Genomic DNA, 22548 nt, shown 5'->3' on the forward strand with positions numbered 1-22548 from the left:
GATTTTGCCAACACAAAGCTGGTTCTGATATCTTGTAGCCTTTTTGAACACCAAGAAATACTTCTCATCATTGATAGAATAATGTGTCTTCCTAGAAATTGCCACAAGCATATAAAAAAGCATATTTTTCTGAATGCTAGTAGGTATACATGTAAGATAACAAAAAAATAACTGAACACATGTGATCACTATCTTAACTCTGCAGTGTTTTCCTAACAGAAGAACGGTTTTTGTTAAGATTTTTCATCATCTTTCAAATTTGAGTTGCTAAAGAATTATCATATTTCTTTGGCCAAGACCCTAAGAGTATTTTCTAAATAACCACTGTGAAATAAATTGGGATGAGTCATATCAGCAAAACAATAAATTCTAATCAATAGATCAAATATTTTTATTTAATTTTTAATTTTATTAATTATTTTATAGAGCCACAAATGCAGTGTCATTTGAGTACACACATAATACATGTTATTAAAAACTGCAGAGAAAAATTTTACATCCCACAGCTACCGTGACATAGGTGAAGCAATGTGAAAACTGAACAGCAAATTAAGCGGCACCATGCAGTTTTGTTACACTATTTGAACATCAGTTGTGCCACGTGCTGGACACAGAAAGTTCTGTGTTAAGACAGTCAGCGTAAGATGTAGAGAATGGACTTGAGGACACGGGGAGGGGGAAGGGGAAGCTGGGATGAAGTGAGAGAGTGGCATGGACATATATACACTACCAAATGTAAAACAGATAGCTAGTGGGAAGCAGCTGCAGAGCACAGGGAGATCAGCTGGGTGCTTTGTGACCACCTAGAGGGGTGGGATAGGGAGGGTGGGAGGGAGACTCAAGAGGGAGGAGATATGGGGATATATGTATATGTATAGCTGATTCACTTTGTTATAAAGCAGAAACTTAACACACCATTGTAAAGCAATTATACTCCAATAAAGATGTTAAAAGAAAAGAACGTAGCATGAAAAGTTTTCATCTCAACAAGGGTTTTTTGTAATGTGCTAGGCCAATACGGTTTGTAATATTTTTAAATACCAGATTCCTTTGAGTTATAAAAATAACTAATTTCTTCTATATTTTAGGTGAAAGACAATACCTTTAATAGAGAAGAAAAACTATTTAAATCTTTAGAAAAGACTGTGAGGCACTGTGTGAAGAACATTTCATTCTGTCTTCAACACGTACAGGTGGGTAAGACACAACTGTTTTCAATGTTTCCACAGAAAGGTCTTGATGTCTCTGGTTATTATGAAGAGTAAATGTGACTGTTCATCATTTATATGATGACGCTTATTGTATCAAATTTGGGAGGCTGCAAGCTGCTGGTGAAGGAAGCTAATATAAAGACTTGGGTTTTGCTCTTTGTTCCCTTACCTCTTCCATCCTTCCCCCAATCCAAATTGCCATATGGTGGGACATTTGTTCATATGATTGCCACGTAGGGCTGTCAGCATGTTTTCTCTATAAAAGAGATGAGTTAATTAATGCAAAATGGCAGACAAGGCAGAAATGTGATTTGTTTGATTATACTAACATATCTCTTTCCAGTACCTGAAACACATATTTACAAATTTAAGAGTAGCACTGAAGGAAAAAAGAAAATCAAAAGGACACATACATAAAATTAGAGGAGTCAAAAAGTAAAAAGTGCATAGTATAAATGCCCTAAACCCCACAAAAACCCACATGTGCATCTTAAATTTAGCTGTAGATTACCTAGCAGCCAACCCAAAAAGGGGTATATGATCACACAATTCTAAGACAAACCAAACACCTCTATTTATTTTATAAACAGTGTTTTGTAATGCCCCCTTTACAGTTCTGAATGAAATTCATAGATAATTTAACCTTGGGTAGGTAGGTATACATAAAAGACAATCAATATAAAGGAAAACATGTTCTAACAAAATATTATGAACACAGTATGCAAATATCCCCACACAATCAGAGTAGAAGACAAAAACACCTCCACAAATTTCCAGTCCCCTAGGTTTTCCTGCCCTTGTTGAGAATCACTGACTTAGACAAACCAGCTGGAGTACAGTATAATTATATTCAGTAGAAAGACCAGTCAGGAGTTTCTTCTGATGGATCTCATAAAGGGGACATAGTATCCTTAACAACATCCTGACAATGGTCATGACTATGAGACATAGAAAGTTAGTAGAATTACATGTAAGTTAGTTTAAAAATTGTTCCTTTCTATTTTCCAGTTTTTCTTTTGGATGTCTGTTTTGGAAGATGTTTGCATTCTTTGATAGACTATCACACCAATAGAAGATTAAGTTGACAGGCATAGTGATTTGGAGACAAGGTTCTATGTCACATAACCAACAAGCCACATTCTTTTCTGATTCATTAACTGATGCAAAGCCTGATTTTGCAGTCAGGTTTGCTAATCTCTTCCTAAAGCACTGCCTTCTGTGAAAGGAAAACAAAAACATAGCTATAACATCCAGAGGGCAGTGAGAACCCTGTCCTTGATATACTTTTCAAGGAGTCAGTGCCTCTTGGGAATATCTACAGAAAAGTCTTCAATTTCCACTAATTGATTCAGAAAAAGTACGAGCATGTTCTCTTAAAGAGAAGATTAAATTCACTAAGGAAAACTAAAGACATAAAACAAGAGTGATTTTTAAAATAAGAGATCTGTAAGAATTGAATGATGAAGAATGGCTAAAGAGGGAATTTAAGATGGACTTCACATAATAAAAGAGGGTGTCAAGGGACAGGACAGGAATAAAGATGCAGATGTAGAGAATAGACTTGAGGACACGGGGAGGGAGAAGGGTAGGTTGGGACGAAGTAAGAGGGTATCATTGACATATATACACAACCAAATGTGAAATAGATAGCAAGTGGGAAGCAGCTGCATCGCACGGGGAGATCAGCTGGGTGTTTTGTGACCACCTAGAGGGGTGGGATAGGGAGGGTGGGAAGGAGACGCAAGAGGGAGGGGATATGGGGATATATGTATACATATAGCTGATTCACTTTGTTATACAGCAGAAAATAACACACCATTGTAAAGCAATTATACTCCAATAAAGATGTTAAAAAAAGAGTGTCATACCTACGGAGCAGTATGAGAAAGTGACATGGGGGAAAAGTAAGGAAATAGATTGTTATAGGTAACCTGATTGTACAAAGTGTTCATAAAATTTTTTCCTTCCTTTTCCGCTTTTTCTCTCAGTGGTAATAGTTATGTTGATGAAGTGCACTTTTAGGATACATTTAATTGTACTGACTTCAGAACATTGCCCTTTGGTAACTTTGTTCTTGGGTTTCAGGATGCCATGCCTTTAGCTCTGCAGAGTGTAATGGAGCTCCAAGAGATTTCACACAACAAAGATGAGGATGAGAGGGGCTATTCAGAGGCTCCAAGTAATGCCCCAAATCCCTCTGATGACTTTGTAAGTTATTTATACCCGCAGATGAATGCAAATGAAATAGTAGGGTTAAGAGAAAAGCTGCTTTTCATTTACTTTTTCGCAGTTAAAAATAAAACATGCACTAAAGCAAATACTAATGTTAAAATTAGTAGATTTAAACAGGAGATTTTTTTATCACTAAATATTTTGAAGTGGATTAGTGAGGCTTTTACTATAATCAAACTTTAAGAGGGCTGCAGACTCTGTTTCTAGGGTAGTCAGTGTCTATGCAGCTTTTAAAATCAATATTTAGTTTAAGTCTGCATATGGTGTATCACGGATTTATTAAGTTAGAAAGATGTGATTTTCTTAGAGGAGTCTCTGGAAACGCCTAGAGTTTTTACATGAGAAGCAAAGATACTTTCTGAGGGTGTGACTTTTATTAACATATTATACACTGGAAATTAAGGCCTTCCTATTCAGAAAGTGCTTTATTTGAGTCATATATCTTCTGTTTGGTGGTAAAATATTTGTTTTCTAAGAGTTCTATAAAATATACAGAATCATAAAACATATATTGGGAATCATTAAAAACATGCTTGGGCTGCATTCCAACTCCAGCCAGTTTCAGAACACAGGTCAGGGGGAAAAAATGCTCAAAGTCTGAAAGTTCTTAACACACAAATAGACATGCCCCAAAGAGGGAATTTACGGCAGTCTTATTTCCCAGAAGTTGCCTGGATCTCTGGATGAGCTCTTCCTTCTGTTCAGTAGATAAAATTCTGCACACATGAGGATGGAAGAAAGGGCCACTGTCCATGGAAAAAGAAAACAAGACCTTCAAGGGAGATGAAGAAACATAGGTTCAAATCCAAAGCTGAGCCCCGGGAACTGTGCAAACAAAGAAGAGAAAGGGAAATTTCTCCCAGCAGGCTCATGAACAGCGGATTAAATCTCCACAATCTACTTGATGTACCTGCATCTGTGGAATACCTGAAGAGACAACAAATCATCCCAAATTGAGGAGCCGTGTGGATGAAAGGCTCTTGGTGCTCCAGCCAGGCATCAGGGCTGTGCCTCTGAGGTGGGACAGCCAACTTCAGGACACTAGTCCACAAGAGACCTCCCAGCTCCACATAATATCAAACGGTGAAAATCTCCCAGGGATCTCCATCTCAACACCAACACCCAAATTCACTCAACGACCAGCAAGCTACAGTGCTGGACACCCTATGCTAAACAACGAACAAGACAGGAACACAACCCCACCCATTAGCAGACAGGCTGCCTAAAATCATAATAAGTCCACAGACACCCCAAAACACACCACCAGACGTGGACCTGCCCACCAGAAAGACAAGATCCAGCTTCATCCACCAGAACACAGGTACTAGTCCCCTCCACCAGGGAGCCTACACAACCCACTGAACCAACTTTAGCCACTGGGGACAAACACCAAAAACAACAGGAACTACGAACTTGCTGCCTGCAAAAAGTAGACCCCAAACACAGTAAGGTAAGCAAAATGGCAAGACAGAAAAACACACAGCAAATGAAGGAGCAAGATAAAAACCCACCAGACCTAACAAATGAAGAGGAAATAGGCAGTCTACCTGAAAAAGAATTCAGAAAAATGATAGTAAAGATGATCCAAAATCTTAGAAATAGAATAGAGAAAAAGCAAGAAACATTTAACAAGGACCTAGAAGAACTAAAGATGAAACAAGCAACGATGAACAACACAATAAATGAAATTAAAAATACTCTAGAAGGGGTCAATAGCAGAATAACTGAGGCAGAAGAATGGATAAGTGACCTGGAAGATAAAATAGTGGAAATAACTACTGCAGAGCAGAATAAAGGAAAAAAGAATGAAAATAACTGAGGACAGTCTCAGAGACCTCTGGGACAACATTAAATGAACCAACATTCGAATTATAGGGGTTCCAGAAGAAGAAGAGAAAAAGAAAGGAACTGGGAAAATATTTGAAGAGATTATAGTTGAAAACTTCCCTAATATGGGAAAGGAAATACTTAATCAAGTCCAGGAAGCACAGAGAGTCCCATACAGGATAAATCCAAGGAGAAACACACCAAGACACATATTAATCAAACTGTCAAAAATTAAATACAAAGAAAACATATTAAAAGCAGCAAGGGAAAAACAACAAATAACACACAAGGGAATCCCCATAAGGTTACCAGCTGATCTTTCAGCAGAAACTCTGCAAGCCAGAAGGGAGTGGCAGGACATATTTAAAGTGATGAAGGAGAAAAACCTACAACCAAGATTATTCTACCCAGCAAGGATCTCATTCAGATTTGATAGAGAAATTAAAACCTTTACAGACAAGCAAAAGCTGAGAGAGTTCAGCACCACCAAACCAGCTTTACAACAAATGCTAAAGGATCTTCTCTAGGCAAGAAACACAAGAGAAGGAAAAGACCTACAATAACAAACCCAAAACAATTAAGAAAATGGTAATAGGAACATACATATCGATAATTACCTTAAATGTAAAAGGATTAAATGAGCCCACCAAAAGACACAGACTGGCTGAATGGATACAAAAAGATGACCCATATATATGCTGTCTACAAGAGACCCACTTCAGACCTAGAGACACATACAGACTGAAAGTGAGGGGATGGAAAAAGATATTCCATGCAAATGGAAACCAAAAGAAAGCTGGAGTAGCAATTCTCATATCAGACAAAATAGACTTTAAAATAAAGACTATTAGAAGAGACAAAGAAGGACACTACATAATGATCAAGGGATCAATCCAAGAAGAAGATATAACAATTGTAAATATTTATGCACCTGACATAGGAGCACATCAATACATAAGGCAAATACTAACAGCCATAAAAGGGGAAATCGATAGTAACACATTCATAGTAGGGTACTGTAACACCCCATTTTCACCAATGGACAGATTATCCAAAATGAAAATAAATAAGGAAACACAACCTTTAAATGATACATTAAATAAGATGGACTTAATTGATATTTATAGGACATTCCTTCAAGTACTCATGGAACATTCTCCAGGATAGATCATATCTTGGGTCACAAATCAAGCCTTGGTAAATTTAAGAAAATTGAAATTGTATCAAGTATCTTTTCTGAACACAATGCTATGAGACTAGATATCAAGTACAGGAAAAGATGTAAAAAATACAAACACATGGAGGCTAAACAATACACTACTTAATAACGAAGTGATCACTGAAGAAATCAAAGAGGAAATCAAAAAATACCAAGAAACAAATGACAGTGGAGACACGACAACTCAAAACCTATGGGATTCCGCAAAAGCAGTTGTAAGAGGGAAGTTTATTGCAATACAATCCTACCTTAAGAAAGAGGAAACACCTCGAATAAACAACCTAACCTTGTACCTAAAGCAATTAGAGAAAGAAGAACAAAAACCCCCAAAGTTAGCAGAAGGAAAGAAATCATGAAGATCAGATCAGAAATAAATGAAAAAGAAATGAAGGAAATGATAGCAAAGATGAATAAAACTAAAAGCTGGTTCTTTGAGAAGATAAACAAAATTGATAAACCATTAGCCAGACTCATCAAGAAAAAAAGGGAGAAGACTCAGATCAATAGAATTAGAAATGAAAAAGGATAAGTAACAACTGACACTGAAGAAATACAGAAGATCATGAGAGATTACTACAAGCAACTCTATGCCAATAAAATGAACAACCTGGAAGAAATGGACAAATTCTTAGAAATGCACAACCTGCCAAGACTGAATCAGGAAGAAATAGAAAATATGAACAGACCAATCACAAGCACTGAAATTGAAACTGTTATTAAAAATCTTCCAACAGGGGCTTCCCTGGTGGCACAGTGGTTGAGAGTCCGCCTGCCGATGCAGCGGACGCAGGTTCGTGCCCCAGTCCGGGAAGATCCCACATGCCATGAGCGGCTGGGCCCGTGAGCCATGGCCACTGATCCTGCACGTCTGGAGCCTGTGCTCTGCAATGGGAGAGGCCACAACAGTGAGCAGCCCGCGTACTGCAAAAAAAAAAAAAAAAAAAAAAAAAAAAATTTCCAACAAACAAAAGCCCAGAACCAGATGGCTTCACAGGCGAATTCTATCAAACATTTAGAGAAGAGCTAACATGTATCCTTCTCAAACTCTTCCAAAATATAGCAGAGGGAACACTCCAAACTCATTCTACGAGGCCACCATCACCCTGATAACAAAACCAGACAAGAATGTCACAAAGAAAGAAAACTACAGACCAATATTACTGATGAACATAGATGCAAAAATCCTCAACAAAATACTAGCAAACAGAATCCAACAGCACATTAAGAGTATCATACACCATGATCAAGTGGGGTTTATTTCAGGAATGCAAGGATTCTTCAATATATGCAAATCAATCAATGTGATACACCATATTAAAAAATTGAAGGAGAAAAACCATATGGTCATCTCAGTAGATGCAGAGAAAGCTTTCGACAAAATTCAACACCCATTTATGATAAAAACCCTCCAGGAAGTAGGCATAGAGGGAACTTTCCTCAACATAATAAAGGCCATATATGACAAACCCACAGCCAACATCGTCCTCAATGGTGAAAAATTGAAAGCATTTCCACTAAGATCAGGAACAAGAAAAGGTTGCCCACTCTCACCACTCTTATTCAACATAGTTTTGGAAGTTTTAGCCGCAGCAATCAGAGAGGAAAAGGAAATAAAAGAATCCAAATCGGATAAGAAGAAGTAAAGCTGTCACTGTTTGCAGATGACATGATACTATACATAGAGAATCCTAAAGATGCTACCAGAAAACTACTAGAGCTAATCAATGCATTTGGTAAAGTAGCAGGATACAAAATTAATGCACAGAAATCTCTGGCATTCCTATACACTAATGATGAAACATCTGAAAGTGAAATCAAGAAAACACTCCCATTTACCACTGCAACAAAAAGAATAAAATACCTAGGAATAAACCTACCTAAGGAGACAAAAGACCTGTATGCAGAAAATTATAAGACACTGATGAAAGAAATTAAAGAGGGTACAAATAGATGGAGAGATATACCATGTTCTTGGATTGGAAGAATCAACATTGTGAAAATGACTCTACTACCCAAAGCAATCTACAGATTCAATGCAATCCCTATCAAACTACCACTAGCATTTTTTCACAGAACTAGAACAAAAAATTTCACAATTTGCATGGAAACACAGAAGACCCCAAATAGCCAAAGCAATCTTGAGAAAGAAAAACGGAGCTGGAGGAATCAGGCTTCCTGACTTCAGACTATACTACAAAGCTACAGTAATCAAGCCAGTATGGTACTGGCACAAAAACAGAAAGATAGATCAATGGAACAGGATAGAAAGCCCAGAGATAAACCCATGCACATATGGTCACCTTATCTTTGATAAAGGAGGCAGGAATGTACAGTGGAGAAAGGACAGCCTCTTCAATAAGTGGTGCTGGGAAAACTGGACAGGTATTTGTCAGAGTATGAGATTAGAACACTCCCTAACACCATACAGAAAAATAAGCTCAAAATGGATTAAAGACCTAAATGTAAGGCCAGAAACTATCAAACTCTTAGAGGAAAACATAGGCAGAACACTATATGACATAAATCACAGCAAGATCCTTTTTGACCCACCTCCTAGAGAAATGGAGATAAAAACAAAAATAAACAAATGGGACCTAATGAACCTTCAAAGCTTTTGCACAGCAAAGGAAACTATAAACAAGACCAAAAGACATCCCTCAGAATGGTAGAAAATATTTGCAAATGAAGCAACTGACAAAGGATTAATCTCCAAAATTTACAAGCAGCTCATGCAGCTCAATAACAAAGAAACAAACAACCCAATCCAAAAATGGGCAGGAGACCTAAATAGACATTTCTCCAAAGAAGATATACAGAGTGCCAAAAAACACATGAAAGAATACTCAACATCATTAATCATTAGAGAAATGCAAATCAAAACTACAATGAGGTATCATCTCACACCAGTCAGAATGGCCTTCATCAAATGATCTAGAAACAATAAGTGCTGGAGATGGTGTGGAGAAAAGGGAACACTCTTGCACTGCTGGTCGGAATGTGAATTGGTACAGCCACTATGGAGAACAGTATGGAGGATCCTTAAGTAACTACAAATAGAACTACCATATGACCCAGCAGTCCCACTACTGGACATATACCCTGAGAAAACCATAATTCAAAAAGAGTCATGTACCAAAATGTTCATTGCAGCTCTATTTACAATAGCCAGAAGATGGAAACAACCTAAGTGTCCACCATTGGATGAATGGATAAAGAAGATGTGGCACATATATACAATGGAATATTACTCAGCCATAAAAAGAAGTGAAATTGAGTTATTTGTAGTGAGGTGGATGGACCTAGAGTCTGTCATACAGAGTCAAGTAAGTCAGAAAGAGAAAGAGAAATACCGTACGGTAACACATATATATGGAATCTAAGAAAAAAAAAATGTCATGAAGAACCTAGTGGTAAGACAGGAATAAAGACACAGACCTACTAGAGAATGGACTTGAGGATATGGGGAGGGGGAAGGGTAAGCTGTGACAAAGTTTGAGAATGGGATGGACATATATACACTACCAAACGTAAAGTAGATAGCTATTGGGAAGCAGCCACATAGCACAGGGAGATCAGCTAGGTCCTTTGTGACCACCTAGAAGGGTGGGATAGGGAGGGTGGGAGGAAGGGAGACACAAGAGGGAAAAGATATGGGAACATATGTATATGTATAACTGATTCACTTTGTTATAAAGCAGAAACTAACACACCATTGTAAAGCAATTATACACCAATAAAGATGTAAAAAAAAAAAATGGTTGAGCCAAGAAAGTATTTGGGTGGCAAACCAGTCTGAATAATACTAATTTAAATTTAGTATCTTGTGTTCCATAGGTATTATTATTTCATAGTAGTATTTCAAGGATTATTAAAAGATATAATAGACTCCATCATCTTGAAGATCCTTGAAACTGGCATTTTTGTAATGGTATTATTGGCATTTGGGGTCAGACAAATCTTCATTGAGTTACCCTTGTGTTGGAGGATGTTTAGCTTTCCTACCAGGCTCTAAATCCCAGTAGCATCCCCCATCTCGTATTTCCGAATCCTGGGAAGGGATACTGCGACAGTGCCCACTCCAATAGAAAAGTACCCAGAAGCATCTAGCTTTCCTGGCACTGGGGAATGGAAAGTCACGATTACATCTGAACTAAAATGGTAGATTAGATGGATGAGAGGGAGGAAGGGAGAGAGAGAGAGAGGGAGAGTGAGAGAAAGGAGAAAGTCAGTTTCTACAACATGTTAAATAGAAGAAGTGTGCCTAATTCTTTATGTGTTTTCTGGGCTTAATTACAGTAAGCACATTTTAGAAAAGTCCTTAAGGGTTTGCTCTCTAGCTTAATGCTGACATTGGTTAAGGTAATAACTATTTATTGAACACAGTAAGAGCATGGTATATAACTTCTCCTTCATCAAGCATGCCCCAGAACTTGACAGAATGAAAAAGAAGGTGTCCTTCCCTACCTTGCATAAAACCACAGGATGATAAAGTATGCTAAATTAAAATAATTATCAGAAAGCTCAATATAAAAGTACCTTTTTATGGTAAGGTATATTGAACTTTTTTTTTTTTGCGGTACTCGGGCCTCTCACTGTTGTGGCCTCTCCCGTTGCGGAGGACAGGCTCCGGATGCGCAGGATCAGCGGCCATGGCTCACGGGCCCAGCTGCTCCGCGGCAAGTGGGATCTTCTCGGACCAGAGCACAAACCCGTATCCCCTGCATCGGCAGGCAGACTCTCAACCACTGCGCCACCAGGGAAGCCCCTGAACTCTTTTTAAAAGTCAAATATTAAAAGCTCGAATCTATCTAAAGGCAGAGCAATTGTTTTTATCTAATCATGAGAGGTACCTATCTACACATTTTGTATAGCACAGAATATTAGAATAAAATCTGATTCTTATTCGTTCCAGGTACAGATGAACTGGTTCATGTCTGTGGGTCATAGGACTTATATATCGTAATTATATTGTAATTTTGTAATTAGATTACCTGTAGAATTCAAGTATGTCACAAACACAGTAATTTATCCCAGAACAGTAAACAGATTCTTTGCTTAGTTGAAGGACTCATTAAATAGTCTGCAGGTATATAATGATTATTTTATAAGATAGACATCAAATTTAATCTGTGTTGACTATTGCTGGTGCCAGTAAGAGATTGGTCTCCCTCCTCCTCTAGATTTCCCATGAGTTCAGACAAAGTTACTAGAGGTCACTCAATTAATACAAGCTGCTGCTCAGATGCTGATTCCCTAGAACATCTTTCAGGGTACAAAAGAGAAAACTACTTCCAAATTGCCATAACGTAATCATGACACCCAAGCATATATGATAAATTTGGGCAGTCAGCAAACATAGGATACTGGTGTACTTCAGAATAGAGGGGAGGAAAGAGAAATAGAAGAAATTAAATCCAGGGTGCTCAGTTGCTGGCATGGAGTTAGGCATTAATACAATGTTCATTTTCAATGACTCAGACCTAAAAATATAACAATTTAGGACACAGAATCAGCATCAGCTTAATCCTTCAAAGTATTTAAAGAGGAAGCAATAACTCTCTGGTCATTTCTATAACAGGAACAAAATACCTGTAATAAGGGGGGACTATCTGTATAGGGGATAGGATTCCACTACCAAAATCAGCCACCAGGGTAGCCAGGGAATTGGGGTAGATGTGGGAGGAGTAAGATACAGCCTCTCCTAAGACCAATTGTCTTCCTTTTAATAGTAGCAAAGAAAGGGAATGATATGTGAATAAATTATGCAGTCTTGGTAGTCAAAGGTGGAGATTACCCCCTAGCCCATGTTCTGGAGAAGCTCCAGTTGGCTCTGGGATTAGAAAGAAGGGGAAGGCGAAAGTGTTGTGGGAGGTGACCCCACTGACAAAACCAATGGCTGCAGAGAGAAGGGTGGAGCATAGTTTGGGTGTGCAGGTTTCAACTTTTGTATTCTTCCTCCTGTTCACTCTTCAGGTTCAACGTTAGAGTCTAGAGTTGCTGTTTTAAGTCCTTGAACAGGTTTAGCTAGACAAAAAAAATGATCCCACGCTCTTTCAACTTGTCTAGATACTTTCCTGCCTTCCTCTGTGCTGCTGCAGGGAGGAGGTAAGCCTACTGATAACAACTCCAGACATGGTATTGGGTGTTCCTCCTTCTGTGATGGGATTGTTTTGCTCTTTTGGCAGGCAGCTCATTTGCAGAAGCTTGTCCTGACGCCCCTGTCAGCCCTGCGGTCCCTATTCCCAGGGCCCCAGAAGCTAATCCAGAAACGCTATGACAAACTGCTGGACTACAACAGCTACCTGCAGCGGGTGGTGGTGGATGAGTCAGACTTGGCCAAAAGGGAATATGAGGCCCTCAATGCCCAGCTTGTGGAAGAGCTCCAGGTGTTCAACCAGGCCGCCCGGAAGATTCTGTTGAACTGCCTGTGCAGTTTCATCACCCTCCTCAGGGACCTGATGCTCGTGGCCCAGAGGGTTTATTCCACGGTGGTGCCGGTAAGCACAGCACCAGCACTTGGCTATCTTGGCCTACGGAATCTGTCAGAAAGTACAGCATGCAAAGCAGCCTGCTCATAGCGTGCCTGAGCGTAGTGTATGGTGTGGCTTCTATTTTAGCTGAAGCCAGTCAGAGAATATTCTGCTCCTTATCGCTCTTCTGCACAGGAAGGTAAAATCAATTTTCCTAGTGCTGGTTTGCTGTGACTTATACCCTTGGAGCTCTTTTTGGAAATTCCTTTTCAAACACCAAACATCCTTCCGCTTTGCTCCCCTCATTGATGGAACCAATGTAGCTCCATCTGCCTGATGCTATGTTGAAGCTTATCAACTTATATTTTGTATTCTCTTCCCATTCAACCGTTTTTAAATGTTAACCATGACTGAGACATGGATCCAAAAATAAGGCCATCTCACCGTAATGACAGAAATAGGATATCAGTCAAACCAGTCTTTGTTTTGCTTTTGTTTTCCTCCAAAGAAGAGAAGCCTGATGTGTGTGTGGAAAAAAAAAAAAAAATATATATATATATATATATGTATAAATATATGTATATATCTTAGCTTTCCATTAGGGTATGATTTTAGAACTATTTTTTAAAGATTTATTTTTTGGCTGCCTTGGATCTTAGTTGCAGCACACGGGATCTTCGCTGAGGCATACAGGATCTTTTGCTGCAGCACGCGGGCTCTTTGTTGTGGTGCGTGGGCTTCTCTCTAGCTTGTGGCATGCGGGTTTTCTCTTCTGTAGTTGTGGCACGTGGTCTCTGTAGTTTGTGGCACGTGGGCTCTCTCGCTGAAGCACGCAGAGCTCAGTAGTTGTGGCGCGCAGGCTTAGTTGCCCTGCGGCATGTGGGATTTTAGTTCCCTGACCAGGGATTGAACCCACATCCCCTGCATTGTAAAGCAGATTCTTTACACTGGACCACCAGGGAAGTCCTTATAATTATTTTCTGAAGAGGAAGAAAGATATTTACAACCTAATATCAATTTAAAAAAAATCAGCTTCGTTTCTTGGCCCTTCATTTCAAGTGTATTACTTATCATTCAGCTCGTGTGATATTTAATGGACATTTCGAGGAAAATTAATTGTCCCTACTTTACTTGTTATTGTATAGTTAATTAACTTTTAACTTATCATCTGAATTAAATTAAGTTGAATAAAGAGGTGCTACATTTACTTGGCTCAAAAGGAAGAACTATTTAAAAATAAGTAAGCAGTCCCACACTCATTCTGTGCCCAAACCCCTCCAACTCCTGCTCTCACCCCAACTGATATTAGTTCATTTTTATATACTTAGAGTTTCTTTGTGCCATTAAAAGTAAATGCAAATATATATTTTTATTTCCTACACAAACTAGCAAACTATAGTACATTCTGCAACTTGCTTTTAACATCCATGTTAGTACATAGAGAGCTTCCTCATTTCTTTTACAGCTGTATATTAGTCCACTGCATAGTTGTACAATAGTGTGTAATCAGCCTCCTATTTTTTTGGTAACAACTTTATTGAGATATAATTCACATACTATATGCTCCACCCATTTAAAATGTACAACTCAATGGTTTTTGTATATTCGTAAGAGTTGTGAAACCCATCACTACAATCAATTTTTAGAATATTGTCATCACCCCCAAAAGAAACTCTGTACCACTAGCAGTGACTCCACATTTCCCCTAACCTCCCCAGTCCCACACAACCACCAATCTACTTTCTGTCTCTACATATATGCTTATTCTGGACATGTGGCATAAATAGAATTATACAACATGTGGTTCTTTGTGAGTGTCTTCTTTCACTTAGCCTAATGTTTTCAAGTTCCATCCATGTTGCAGTGTGTTTCAGAACTTAATTCCTTTTATTGCCAAATAATATTACATTGTATGGATATGTCACATTTTATTTGTCCATTCATCAGTTGATGAACATTTAGGTTATTTCCACTTTTTGGCTATTATGAACAATGCTGCTATGAACATTCAAGTTCTTAGTGGATGTATGTTTCCATTTCTCTTGGGTATATACCTAGGAGTGGAATTGCTGGATCATATGGTAACTCTATGTTAACCTTTTGAATAAATGCCAGTCTGTTTTTCAAAGTGGCTGCACTATTTTACATTCTCAACAGCAATGATTGAGGGTTCCAATTTCCTCACATCTGTCTTTTTTATTATGGCTATCTTAGTGGGTATGAAGTGATATCTCATGTGGTTTTGATTTGCATTTCTCTTATGAGTCCCCTATTTTTAAACTTTTAAAGTTGAAGTGTAACTTAAAAGATTATATACAGTAAAATAAAAGAAGGAGCCTTAAAACACCCAGTCTTCAAAGGGACAAGGGGAAGGAGTAGCTATAGGAATGTGCAGAGAGAGCTAACTGGAAAGGTTTACCTGACAGGATCTGTGACTATCAGTCAATACTACAGAAAGCAATAAATACTAAAGAAATTTATTGGGAAATAAATTTCCTTATCTCACTTTCCTCCCTTCTTCTGATTTCCTGTGGGTGCTTCTCATTGCAAGAACCCATCTGGAAACCAGAGTGCAAGGAAGCTGTTGATACACTCTATACTGGTCAGCCTTCCAGAGCACAGAGCAGGATGGAAATGGAAAAAGAATAAATTTGAAAAGACAAACAAAAGATATTCAGCACACAAAAAGTGAATGCTGGTTAGAGTTCAGCAATACCACACTATGATTACTCTTTCTTTATGTATAGCTTTTTTGTTTTTCTTAAAGTTAATAATTGTGTTTGTCTTTTATCAGTTTAATTTTCATTTGCCTAACTTTATTTGCCAGTTTGACTGGATCACTTCTTAAGACATTCAGATGTGTGATATATTCTATTAATTGTGTCTTCTTGCAGAAATCTCTCAGAGAACTGGTTATCTTTTTTATCTCATAATTAACTGTAATCCTGGGATTACTTCATCATCATTCTGGGGAATCCCTTTACCTCTCTTCTGTGTGGGATCTCACATTTCCTTATCCCATGTTGACCTTCTTTCTTGCTTTCTCCCTTTATTTGAGGGAGCAAATTTTTGAGTAGTTTCTTAAGAAAGGAAAATTGGGAGGTTAATATTTTGACACCTCAAATATCAGAAAATGTCTTTATACTATCATCATATTTAATTGATAGTGTGTCTGGGTGTAAAATTTTAAGTTGTTCTTCCTGAATTTGACAGCATTCCATTGTTCCTTTGTCTTCTAGCTTCCACTGTTTCTGTTGAGAACTCTGGGTGCATTTTGGTTCTTGATTCTTTGTATGCACTTTCCCCACCCTATCCCATTCTAAAAGTTTATGGAATTTTCTTATTGTCTTCATCAGTCTGAAATTTAATGATGATGAACCTTGGTGTGTCAGATGCTTTGTGGGATCCTTTCAACCTGAAAATTTATGTCTTCCGCTTCTAGAAACTTTGAACATTTCATTGATGATTTTTTTCTCTTCCCTTTCTCTTTTCTCTCTTTCTGAAATTCCTGGGTTGTTCCTCTAATCTTGTATCTTTTTCCACTTATTTTCTGTCTCTTTATTGCTTTGCTCTACTTCCTAAGAAAATTTCCTACTTAATCTTCAAACTCATCTTTTGATTTATTCTTATTTCTGTTCCCATTATTGTAATTTTTGAAAGTTCTTTTTGGCTTTCTTAAGATGAAAACAGGTTGCTTTTATTTTTATAAGGTTCTTTCTTTCTTGTTATAGTTATGACTTAGATGTCTGATATACTTGATCATTCACCACTGATGAAGAGTTGAGGACGAATTGGCAGCATTGAGCACCTAGATAGGCATTGAAAACTCTAAGCATCCACTACTGTGTAGAGCAATTTGACTGCAATTTCATTTGGGAACTCCTGATGATAGCACCATTAGGTCTTTCCTCTTAGGCTGGTCAGAGTCTCCGGAGATGTCCCTTCAAGTTTTCTGCCTAAAGGGTAATGGTTGACTGCTAGGCCTGGTTGGCAGGGTCTCTGGGTCCAGTCTATATCCACTCACTTAACTACCCTCTTTCTAACATGGGTCCCCCACCATTATTTGTGCCTAGTGTCCCCAGTCTAGATACTCTCTGATTTACCATTTGCAGAAAAGAAAACTTCATCTTCTGCTAAGGTAGGGAAGAAGCAATCACCAAGATTCACTGAAATGGAGAAAGAATCTGGGGATACAACTGCTTCAAAACAATTCCAGTTGTCTATATCTGCATAACAAATTACACCAACCATGGTGGTACGAAACAACCAATAGTCATTTCTTACTATTGTTTCTCATAGTTCTGGGGTTCACTGGGATCAGGTAATCATTCTCAGTGTCTCAGTCAGATAATAGCTGGGGCTGAAGTGGTCACAAAGACTTTCTCAGGCCTCTAAGATTGGTGGTGGGAAGACGAGAGAAGACTCAAACAGCTGGGGACTGGAATAGCTGGGGCCCCACAGACACCCACCCATCCCACCACCACCCCCACCACTCCCCACTCCATCTTTCAACATGGTCTTCTGATATGGTGGACACAGTGCAACTGGACTTCTTCCATAGCAACTAAAGTCTCCCTAAGGTGAGTGTCCCAAGAGAAACCAGCAGAAACTGCATGATCTTTTTTAGCCTAATCTTGAAAGTCAAACAGCTTCACTTCCTTTATTCTATTTATTTCAACATTCTATTCATTGAGGCAATCATAAATTCCCACCCAATTTTGAGGGAAGGGGACATTGACTCCACCTTTTGATGGGAAACATATCAAAGAATTTGCTTGTTTGTTTTAACCACCACAGGATCTTAACCAATGTTTCTTGTTTTAGCCTTTTTCTCCTTCCTACTGTACCACCCCACCACATTGGAGAGCACTATTGCCATCAATTACTGAGTCTTTCTTCCCAAAATTTTATTGCTATTGTAATTTTTTCTCTGCTGTTTCCTTTTATTTAAGCTTGAACTTAAAAAAAATCCTTGTCATTTTTGTGGGATTTCTGGAGACAACAAATTAGATGGTTTTGATATAGGAGTTTTAATGTTGCCCTAATTTTTCGCTGTGGAATATGGTATAATTTTTCACTGTTCATCACAGATCTACTAAATTCAATACCTAATATGGTTAAGTATTTGTCTGGGAACGTCGTATTTCTACCTACAGGTACCACTGTTGGCTTCAAGCATCTCTGAAATTCAGAATCGAGTACTAGAAGAGGTTCAAAATCTGAATTTTGTGAAGGATAACAGTGCTACATTTATTGAGAGGAAACTTAGTTTTGAAAGGAAGAAGACTGTGCAAATTCTGGTGAGTTTGGTAGCATTCAGTAACAATGACGACTATCACTTTTTTGCCTTGATCAAATCATAATATATTATTTTCCATATCACTTGTGTCATTCTAATATCCTATAGTTTACCTACTTATTATATGTAGACGTTCTTGTCTATTTCTAGCCTCTATACTATGAACTCCATAAGGTCATAGATTTTTTACCTGTTTTGTACATGATGTGTACAAAACAAGTGCCTAAATCGTGCCTGACACAAAGTAGGCACTCTATAAATATCTGTTGGATGAATGAACAGAATTTTATAGAGCAAAATCATTACAGTTTGAACCTTTCATTTTTCTCGATAAGGAATCCCAGTTTGCAGAGATGAAGTGGCTTTCTCAAAGTCACTTAGTGGCAGAGCTGGGACAGGGGCCAGGCCTCTTGACTCCTGCCTAATTTACTGATATTATTTCCTGGAAAAATACATGCACATGTACAATTTACTTAATTAAATATTATTTATCAAGTGCTTAATACACAAGTGATTGCCTACAGCATGGCAAAGAATTAAAAAATTGTTCAACATCAAAGAAGGATTAGAACCTCTGCCTTCGTATTCTCAGCTGAATTTTCTTTTTTCTCTACAACACTGCCCTCATGTGCTAACTAGAGAATCTTTCCCTGCATAACTCAGCTAAATACTTTCACATAATAACTTGATCTCTGCCTCAACATTGAAATAATCCTTAATCAATGTATGGCTTCAATAGTTAAAAAATCTCCAGAGAAGAAATATCTACCAATATTTATCTGTGCGGATTTTATTATACATCTATCTGAACCAAAAGCTCTCCTTACTTCTCCCAGCCGGAAGTGCCACGTCAGAATGACACTCACCGCTGCAAACTTCTATCCACGTACAGTACAGAGGAACTCTACCAAGCTAAGCGCAAGTGCAACGCTACACAAGAATATGACATCAATCTTCTGGAAGGGGAGTTGGTGGCTGTGATGGAACAGAAGGATCCGTTGGGGAGTACCAGCAGGTGGCTTGTTGACACAGGAAGTAAGTTTTTTTCATAAGAAGCAAAGAACTTCCACCTCTCTTCTAGTTGAGATTTTCCCAGGGGGCCTCTGTGTCCTTCTCTAACTGCAACTGTTTGGAAAGAGTTATAAATAACCATGTTTCTTCTTTCTATTTCCTATCCAGTTATAAAAGGATATGTGTATTCCTCCTTCCTAAAACCCTACAATCCAGCAAAAGTGCAGAAGGTGGACGCCGAGAACAGGTTCTGTGATGATGATTTTGATAACATCAGCCTCTTTGTGTCTTCACGACCAGCCAGTGACAATGTCACAGGCACCCCAGAAGGTAGCATAAGTGATAGCAGCTCATCTCTTAGTGGAACGTGTGGGAAGTCTGAAACAAACGGTACTGATGTTGACAGTTTTCAAGAGGTAGATGAACAGGTAAGAATTTGAACCTGATGTAAAGATGCTTGGCTGTTGGAATCATGAAAGATGTTCTATCTTACTGTGAGACTTGATGGAAGTGTCAGCTTCTCTGTAGCACTTCTCTCTAGCACTACCTCTCTGTGCACCTTTTTGCAAGGAATTTAATTCTCTGAGCCTGTTTCCTCAAATGAAGAAAAGAGGACAATAATTCCTACTTTGCAGAGTTGATGTGTGGATATTAGAGATATTAGATATTAGAGATATTAGAGATAATTTTATATGTAAAGTACCCAGCACAGAGTAGGCACTGAATAAATAGTAGCTGTTACTACTTAGAGTGAAGTGAAGATGGTCTCTTTATACTTCCCCCATGAGAGGAAAACAGCTCAATACTGAACAGATCACTGCCAACAGCAGCATGTGGAAAACTGACCGTAGTTCCTCTGAGAGCAGTATCTTGATTGTGCTATCTATGAATCAGTCATTTTTAATCTCTTGCATAATGACGTATACTATTGACATATACTGAAACTTTTTTTTTCTTTTTTTTTACTGAAACTTTTAAAAGCTACCTTTCTCTCACTTAACCAGTGCAAAAGCTATTGGCATAACCCTTTCCCAAAATGGTAAGTTAACTATAATATAGGGTTCCTTTTTGCTACCTCAGAAATGTTAATCCCCAAGTGGTGACGAACTAACTGGTTCCTTTTTTAAACTTGTTTTTTTTTTCCTTAGTGGCCTTTTTTTAAAATCTGTATTGGGTCTTCGTTGCTGCCTGTGGGCTTTCTCTAGTTGTGGCGAGCAGGGGCTACTCTTCGTTGTAGTGCGCAGGCTTCTTATTGCGGGGGCTTGTTGCGGAGCACAGGCTCTAGGCACGCGGGCTTCAGTAGTTATGGCACATGGACTCAGTAGTTGTGGCTCGCAGACTCTAGAGCACAGCCTCAGTAGTTGTGGTGCATGGGCTTGTGGGATCTTCCAGGGCTTGAACCCGTGTCCCCTGCGTTGGTAGGCGGATTCTTAACCACTGAGCCACCAGGGAAGCCCCTAGTGGCTTTTTATTAATTAATTTTAACTTCTTTTTTAAAAATAAGGTTAATACATGTTCTTTGTGGAAAGTTAAAACAGTAGAAAGATATATGTAAATTAATAGTAAAGGTCTTTATACATGTTCTTTGTGGAAAGTTAAAACAGTAGAAAGATATATGTAAATTAATAGTAAAGGTCTTTATTCTCTCCTCAGTCCTACTTTTCAGAGACAACATGCAGGTATATCTTTTCAGATATTGTATTTACATGAGTGAATTTATACTTAGACGAGTGGGAACATATACGTGGTACATAATTTTTTTCAGTTAACAATATATCTTAGATAAAACAGTACCTAAATATCTACCTTCTTCCTTAAAAATTCTGCATAGTATTTCATTATCTGGATACATCATAATTTATGTAACTATTACCATAATAATAGACATTCAGAATATTTTGAGGTTTTTAAAATTTCAAACAATATTTCAGGCCAGATCCTTGTTCATCTATTTTTATACACTTATATATGAGTATATCTGTAGGGCAAGTTCCTGAAAATACTGGAGTGTCAAAGGATATGTAAAGTCTTGATATACATTGCCATACTGCTCTTCAAAACTATTTTTATTCAACTTCTTTCAACAATACATTGATTGCTGTCCAATTCATGACTGATACATTAAAAAAGTTTTATTAAGTTCTTATTTACATACCATACAATTTATGCACTGACTTTTAGTATATTAACAGGGTTTTGCAACCATTACCTGAATCCAACTTTAGAACATTTCCTTCACCCTAAAAGATCCTTTGAACCCATTTGCAGCTCCTCCTCTTTCTCACTTTTAGCCCCAAGAAATTTTTAATCACTTTTTTCCTCCATAGATTTGCCTTCTTTGTATTTTTTGTATTAATGGAATCATACAATATGTGGTGTTTTACAGCCAACTTCCTTCACTTAGCATGTTTTTTGAGATTCATCCGTGTTGTAGTATGTATATGTATTTTGTTGCTTTTCATTGCCTAATGGTATTTTACTCTATGAATATAGCATATTTTGTTTATCCATTCGCCAACTGATGGACATCTGGGGTAATTTCTATTATGAATAATGCTGCTATGAACATTTGTGTGTAAGTCTTTGTGTGAATTTCATTTTCTTGAGTAGATCCCTAGGAGTGGAATTGCTTATTGGTAAGATTAAGTTTTTAAAAAAACTGCTAAGCTGTTTTTCAAAGTGACTGCCCCGTTGTATGTACCCAACAGCAATGTATGAGGATTGTGAATTGCAGTTTCTCCACATCCTTGCCTTATTGTCTGTCTTTTTTATCACAGCCATCTTAATGGAAGTGAAGTGGTGTCTCATTGTAGTTTTGATTTACATTTCCCTAATGACTAATGCTATTGAGTATCTTTCATGTTCTTATTGGCCATTCCTGCATCTCCTTTGGTGAAAGGTCTTTTCAAATATTTGCCCATTTAAAAAATTGGGTCATTTCCCTTCTTATTATACAGTTTTAAGAATTCTTTATATACTCTGCATAGAGTTCTTTATCAGATATATAATTTGCAAGTTCTTTGTCCCAGTCACTACTGATTCTAAACTCATTTATACATTACTATGTGTTCTTACCACTTTTCTGTCTTGAAGTTTCAAAAACCCTGTTTTTCTATTACTCATTCACTCTCTTAGTTTATTCAGAGTTTCTATAAGACAATATAATGTTATAATACCAACCGATAAATGAATTTTTATCAGTGAAATCTATATACTTGATTAAATGTCCTGGCTGGCTTTTAATAACTTCTAGGTTACTAAGATAACTTTCTAAGTTAT

The 22548-nt window shown here is 37.9% G+C and overlaps 1 protein-coding gene across 1 annotated transcript in view; it reads left to right on the top strand.

Moving 5' to 3' along the window:
* Window positions 1–22548, top strand: part of ARHGEF38 (Rho guanine nucleotide exchange factor 38) — a 154208-nt gene that overhangs the window by 125539 nt on the left and 6121 nt on the right. Inside the window, exons 8-13 of the mRNA XM_060147371.1 lie at window positions 1089–1193; window positions 3297–3419; window positions 12675–12986; window positions 18116–18259; window positions 19095–19293; window positions 19438–19697. Of these exons, the coding sequence (XP_060003354.1) occupies window positions 1089–1193; window positions 3297–3419; window positions 12675–12986; window positions 18116–18259; window positions 19095–19293; window positions 19438–19697 (1143 nt within the window). The remainder of the gene's footprint in view (window positions 1–1088; window positions 1194–3296; window positions 3420–12674; window positions 12987–18115; window positions 18260–19094; window positions 19294–19437; window positions 19698–22548) is intronic.

The sequence above is a fragment of the Lagenorhynchus albirostris genome, chromosome 4 (assembly GCF_949774975.1).
Source record: "Lagenorhynchus albirostris chromosome 4, mLagAlb1.1, whole genome shotgun sequence".
In the NCBI taxonomy this organism is placed as follows: domain Eukaryota; kingdom Metazoa; phylum Chordata; class Mammalia; order Artiodactyla; family Delphinidae; genus Lagenorhynchus; species Lagenorhynchus albirostris.